Raw genomic sequence first — 6,517 nt, 5'->3', positions numbered from 1 at the left:
CCTCCGCCAGCACCTCACCAGCACCTCACCAGCACCTCACCAGCACCGGCATGGGTGGCTTAGCCTACTACCTTCTCCTGTTCCTGCCGGCTCAGATGCAGAGCCAGCTGCAGTTGCAAGTCCTCATCTCTGTGGGAGGTTGGGGGGACCGGCTGCGAGGGAGGAAGAGAGGGGTGAACTTGGCCCAGTGCTCCTATCTGGGCCAAAAGGCAACATCGCCCTGTGCAGGTAAGAGAAACGCCCACCCTGAGTGGCTCTGGGCAGCCTGCCCTGAGACAGCAGTGAGTGTAGTCTGCTCCCTGCCTGGAGCTGGATCTGAGATGCAGTTTAAAAAGAACAGTCATCCTCTTCTGGGACCCTGAGTGCTCCCCAGGCCCTGCTGTGTGAGTCCTGGCAGATCTTCCTGGATCCACAGAGGCGATGGCCGAGAGGAGGCTGTCAGGTGGGCTGTCCCTGGACCCCCACAAGAATAGCTGATGGGGGCAGCATATTTCTGTGTCTCCTAGGAAGGTGTCTGCCAGCACACTCACCCCTTCCCCTCCATGAGGTGACAGCAGGCCCATGTGACAAACAGGTACTGCCAACCCACCACACACACACTACCCCTTCCAGGCCCAGTCAGAGAGGACCCCACTCCCAGGGTGAGGAGTCAGACCCCAATCCCAGTAACCCAACCCAAGGGACACAGGCCCTATGCTGTCCTTGGGAGCAGGACTAGGGCTTTGGGGCCCAGAGTAGGGAAGCCCAAGAATCTAAGGTGTGAGGCATCCAGGCACCCATCCCTCCTCAAGTCCCCCTCACCCCATCCCCCAGGTGCCCCAGGAGGGGCCTCACCTTCTCAGCCTCCTCTCGGCTCATGGCCAAGGCTAGCTGTAGCTGTAGCTCCTCTTCTCCCGATGTCTGGGGCCGGGCCTGCTCCAGGTCTGAGGTGTAGCGGGGGGATGAGGAGGAGGCTGCAACGACCAGCCACCCATCGTGGCTTCTGTAACCATGCAGGTCCTCGTGGGCTCCCCTACTGCCCGCCTTGCCAGGAAGCTAAAGCTCAGAGAGGGAAACTGAGGGGGAGAGCAGCAACTGGCAGACTTGGGCCCCAAGGGGTCAAGCAGTGTGCTTGGCACTTTCTGCAGGGCTTCCATTTCACCCCAATAAAAGATTCCAATCCTTCCTCTACAGAGGTGCAACAGCTCTAAGGGGTACTTGGCCAAGGTCCTGCAGCAAGTTGAACCCAGGTCCCCTGATTCAAGTTCCTGGACTCTTTCAGCTGTGCCCCATCCAGCTCAGGGTCAAGTGTGGTGGGAAGGCAAAAGGTTGCACTCAGTCAAGGTCACAGCTCTCTAAGCCCTCAGCACATTGTTAAGGAAGGCCATTCTGAGTGCCCTCAGATCAGGGGAGTGCCCCTCTTCTCGGGAGGAAAGTGGAGTATGCAGCTGCCCCAGTTTTCAAGAGCAGTGCCCTTGAGCTGGGGGTTCAAGAGGAATGTGACTCTGCAGCACCGTGTGCTGCCTGTCTGAGCACAGGGTTGAGGGCACTCCTGGGCTTGGTCTCATTTAGTCCTCAAATTGGACAATGGAGACAGATTAGTTTATCCCTACTTTAAAGATGAGGAAACTGAGGTTCAGAGAGCTGGTTGGCAGAGATCTCATGGCTTGGAAGGGGCAGAATAAGGACTGAGCCTATGCTTCTGCCTCCACCCTGCTACCAGGCAGGAGTTAACAATAACAAACCTACAATAAATAACACTATTGTTCACATTGACTTGTTGGGCACCTACTGCGTGCGGGCATGTTACCCTCTTTATCTCATGGAATCTTCAGACCCACCTCCAAGTGGGGGATTCTTATCTACAGCTGGGGGTCACAGAGCCAGAGTCAGAACTCGGGCTGCCTCCCTGTCCCCAGCCATGCCCTGGACTCACAGTTGTAGGAGGATGGGGAACCACGGGCGCGGCTGAAGCCTAGTTGCCCGCTGCCGATGCCCGTGCCCTCCAGTGCCATGCGCTCCTTGGTCTTGAGGGCGTGGGTGCGCTCCTGCCGAAGGCGCTCTTCGTCCTTGAGCAGGGCCATCACCTGCTTGACCTTCTCGCGCACGTTCACGCCCTGGTCTTTGCCGTCGCGGTCGATGTACTGGAAGTCTTTGAGTGTCTGGATGGTGTAGAGGTTCTCCCGGCACTGCTGGGCCACCCGCTCAGAGCCTGTCTTGAGCAGGTAATCCAGCAGCATCAGCGCCTTGTACACGTGCCGCCAGTTCTTGCCACTGTCATTGAGCCGCCGCCACAGCATGCCCATGACCTCGGCAAAGGCCACCGTGTTGAAGGTCAGGTCGGCAATCTCGGACATGAGCGAGCTAGGTGGACCCCAGGGGTCATTGCTGGTGGCCTCACGCACCTTGATCTCCGCCTCTGAATAGTTGTGCACGATGTTCTTCACCTGGCGCCGCAGCGCTGACGTCGTCATGGCCGAGGACTTGGAGACGGGCAGCCCCTGCCCCAGCTGGAGGTGGAGGGCCGAGGGCCACTGTCTCGAGGTCACGGTCTCCAAGGGTGCGCCGCTGTGCTCTCAGCAGGGCAGCTGTGTCCTTGGCTTCCACATGGGTCTGAGGAAGAGAGGGTCTGGAGCTCAGAGCTAATGGCCCACCTCTCTGGCCCCACTCAGCCAGCAAGGTGGGCCTGGCCCACCAGGCCTGGCCTGGGTGTCCCTGCTGCCAGGAACAGACTTTGGCAGGCACTTATTTTGCTTATTTTACTTATTATTCAGCAGGTACTTTTATCTTTGTGTGCTCATTAATCTTCACAATCACACCTACAAAGATATTATTTTCATTCAAAGATGGGGAACAAGTCGGAGAAGAATTAAATGACTTGTCTAAGATCACAGAGCTGGGGAATGCAGAGCCAGGATTAACCCAGGCAGATATGTTCCACAGCCTTTGGCCTTAGTCAGGGGCACAAAAGTAAGCCCCAAGGAATGTCTGCTTGCTTTGCTTGTACCTTGCTAACTCTCCTGTTTCTGCTGGGATTGGGCTTAAGACTGATCCTTCCAGCTTCTCCATCCTCACTTTCCTCTGTTTTTATATCATTTATTTTTGTAGCTTGATTCATTCAACACCAATTTCCTGGGGACTTCTCTAAGCCAGGCACTATGGCAACTGTAGAATACAAGTCTTGGCCCACCCATGTCCTGTTGAGAGGGTACAGGCAATCACAGTCCAACATGGGAGTACAGAGGAGCACAGGAATACTCAAGCTAGGAAAATCAAGAGAGCTTTCCCAGAGAAGGCGATGACTGAGCTGAGATCTGAGATTCAAAGGGAAGAGTAAGGAGGAATGAGGCAGCAAGGCAAGGAAGGAGCATCTGGGGGAGGCTGCCTCCAAAGAGGACCCACTGTACACACTGAAGCCAGAGAGGGGTATGGCATGCCCACAGTCACCTGTAGGTGGCTTAGCTGGGACTAACACATACGTATCAGAAGACAAATGCAGTGCTTATTGTCAGCATCACCAGTTTTGTAATTAATTCACCTGATTGCTTTATTGTCTCAGTCCTACCTTCTCAGCCAAAATGAAATGACCTGAGGGCAAGGTCAGTCTGGGTTTCCCAAACCCCCAAGGCCCTGGGCCCATGACAGACCTCTGATCTCCCAGCTGAGGAAGATTAGGGCCAGCCCACTGCCCTCCCCACAACCTCAGGACCAGGCCCGAGACAGAGGAAGTTTCTTCTAGGACCCCACCAGAAACCAAAACCCAAATCCCCTCTCGCCACCACCGTTCCTCTGGAATGAACACACACACACACAATCACAATGGCTGGACCTGGCCTCCACCCAAACCCTCCAGCACCACCCATGGAGACTGTACTTCTCAGCTCTACCCTGGGACTCAGCAGGAGTTGGAAGGAGCTCCCCACCCCGCCACCCCCCAACAAACAACTCTTCCTCCAGCCAGCCCTGCCAGCCTCAAACAAACCTCCCTTCCCCACCAACCTCAACTCTCCAGCCAGCCCTGCTAACCTGGGCACTGTTCAAAGTCTTCGGAGTTTTCATCAGGACCAGTTGTGCTTGGGAGAGCCTGGGCCCGAAGCACAGGGCCCTGTGTGAGCACAGGCAGGACAGAGAGCACTGGCTGAGGATGGGCTTACCTTCAGTCTGCTGTCTTTCTATCCCAGTGACAGGCCTTCTTTGAGGGTGCCCTGGCCAGCACTCGTTTAATGCCTGCCCTCCCCCTCACTAGTGACTCAGACCTGTCTTTACCTCCCCAACCTGTGGGCTGGCAGGTGGCAAGAGTCAAGATGAGAAATAATTGTGCCCTAGAGCCTGCCTGAGTACAAGCCTCTCCCAGGGCTGGCCACTGAAACCAGGAGAACCAGTCAGACATCCTGAGTGCACCAGGCGCCCTGGACCTCCTGCTTGGCCTGGGGTAGTGGGAGGGGACCCTCTGTGTGGGCCCTGTGGCTCTGCTTGAACTTTCCTCCTAGGAGGTGGGAATGGACGAGCCTTCTCTGCACAGAGCCTTCTCTGCACATCTCTGCCAGAGCGAGAGCAGGGCTAAGGGAGGAATCAGAAATACCAGGAGGCTCCACCCCCACTGAAGTTTGAGGGGAAGTGGTAGGGAGGAAGAGAAGGCAGGGTGAGGCCCAGGGAGCAAGAAAGGGAGGGGGAAGGAGAGGAAGGACCTCAGGAGGGGGTGGCTGGGAGGGCTGCCAGCAGTGTTACAAGCAAAGGGTTTTATCGAACACAGTATGCCCAGAAATAAAAGGGAGTGAAATAGAAACCCAGCAGCTGATAAGGTGGTGGCAGTAGCAGCGGCAGCAGCCAGGCAGCCTAGTATGGAATTACCGCAGTGACCTTGCGCCAGACCCTGTCAGGTGGAAGGAAGGACACTGAGAAGCCCAGGCGGAGAAGCCAATTCAGAGATAGGGGGAGGCAGCAGGGTACAGGAAAAGGGCCAGCAGGGGGCAGGGCAGGCCACGGGGGCTAGAGCATCCGCCCTCTCCCGTGTCTGGGGTACCAAGAACTTTACAGGCAGAGAGGAACCTGCTCTTCTCAGGGCCCACAGCAGTGAGGGATTTGTCAGGACTAAGGAAGCAGATGGCATTCCCAGAGAGTGGACCCAGAGAATGGAGAGAACCCAGATATGTTGAGTCATGTGTTGAGTTCGTCAAAGACTGTGTGTGTCCCCATGGGCCAGCACCCCCTCCCGTCCTCTGCTGAGGCAGCCCCTTCCCACCAGGTGCCGCTTGAGTAGGGCGGGGAGTGGCCAGTGCCCTAACCCTTGCTTTGGTGAGTGGAGTGAGTGCTAGCTCTAAGCTTAAGTCAGCCCAAAGGTAGATGTGTCCTGGGGGCACTGGAGTGGGGGGTGGGGGATGTCCTGAGGCTAGAGCTGCAACAGAGGCTGAGAAGAAGCCGTGGAAGGAGTCTGTGGGGAATGCCACCCAAGATGTTGGTCCCGGGATGGGGAGCCAGCCCTGGGAGTCCCCCTTCCTGAGGAGGGGTGGGGGTAGGGAGCGATGCCTCCAGATTCCTCTGGGACCCTGCCCTCCTCATCCTTCTCCCTCAGACCTGGAAGGGAGATTAAGCCCCCAGCTTTCCATACCAGGCACCACCAGAGCTTACCTCCAATGCAGCCTCCTTTGGCCCCAGCCCCTGGGCCACAGGCAGCCTCTGCAGTGACCCTCCAAGCCTGCGCAGCAGAGGGATGGCACAGCCTCGGGAGTATCCCCAGAGCCATCCACCACGGACCCTCGTCCTGAAGACCCACCGTCTCCCAGGAGGTGCAGACCCCTCAGAAGGGTGGCTCAGGGTCCACAGAAGGGGCTAATGCCCTGCCTCCCGCCTACTTGTTTCCTGGACGCCTAGCCGGCAGGCAGCACTCAGGAGGAAAGTTGCTCAGCTGGCCAGGCAGGTCTGCCTCAGCAGTAACAGGACACAGGAGGAAGCGCAGGGCGTGTTAACCCCTTCCTGCTGACCGGGCAGGCAGCACCTTCAGAGGTGGGACGCCTGCCTGCCAGGGACAGATCTCGCGCCAGTGCTGGGGACTCACCCCCACTCTGCAGTGAGTTAACCCTTCTTCTGCCTCCTCAGGGGAAACTAGGGGTGGGGAGGGGAGGCTCCAACACCCACTCCCCCCGACCCTTCCTCCTCTGGGCCAGGACCACCATTCCCTGGGGCTGGCCCTTTGGTGGATTACTGCCTTGTTTGGTTTGCCGTCTGGTCCTTGCGGCCACCCTGAAGGAGGCATCAGGACTTTAGGCACAGCTCCCTCTCTGCATCTCTGACATGGGATCAGGCTCAGAGTGCCCTGCTCTCTCCAAACCTGCCATATCTTGACCGGAGGATGCCTGAGGCCCATGAGGTCCTCATCAGAAGCATCAAATGCAAAATCAGGTGGGTAGGAGACGGTAGCCACTCTTCGGGTCTCCCCCGTCCCCTGTGCTGCATCAGCATTTAAGGCAGGGAGACCACCATTAGCAAAACTGTTCTTCAAACTCTGGGAGCCTGGAGCCCACTCTGCACAGGAAGCCTG

At 57.4% G+C, this 6,517-nt stretch overlaps 1 protein-coding gene and 1 long non-coding RNA gene across 4 annotated transcripts in view; one reads left to right on the top strand and one right to left on the bottom strand.

Moving 5' to 3' along the window:
- LOC120867350 overlaps nt 1-1,755 on the top strand; it is a 2,091-nt gene extending 336 nt beyond the window's left edge. Inside the window, exon 2 of the long non-coding RNA XR_005721861.1 lies at nt 1,174-1,755. This is a non-coding gene — a long non-coding RNA (uncharacterized LOC120867350). The remainder of the gene's footprint in view (nt 1-1,173) is intronic.
- The window catches only part of EPN3 (epsin 3), a 10,862-nt gene extending 4,839 nt beyond the window's left edge, over nt 1-6,023 (bottom strand). The window contains exons 1-4 of one of the 3 annotated variants that reach the window (XM_040245696.1): nt 5,608-5,906; nt 1,916-2,592; nt 835-953; nt 72-152 (exon numbers count right to left, since the gene is read on the bottom strand). In XM_040245696.1, coding sequence (XP_040101630.1) covers nt 72-152; nt 835-953; nt 1,916-2,453 — 738 coding nt within the window. In that variant the 5' untranslated portion in view covers nt 2,454-2,592; nt 5,608-5,906. Of the gene's footprint in view, nt 1-71; nt 153-834; nt 954-1,915; nt 2,593-4,133; nt 4,963-5,607 lie in introns of those variants that run through there. The other 2 variants (XM_040245697.1, XM_040245698.1) reach the window with 2 other exon arrangements.
- Nucleotides 6,024-6,517: the final 494 nt, after the last annotated feature.

This window comes from Oryx dammah, unplaced genomic scaffold (genome assembly GCF_014754425.2).
Source record: "Oryx dammah isolate SB20612 unplaced genomic scaffold, SCBI_Odam_1.1 HiC_scaffold_8, whole genome shotgun sequence".
Lineage (NCBI taxonomy): Eukaryota > Metazoa > Chordata > Mammalia > Artiodactyla > Bovidae > Oryx > Oryx dammah.
This window is presented reverse-complemented; position numbering and strand designations above follow the sequence as displayed.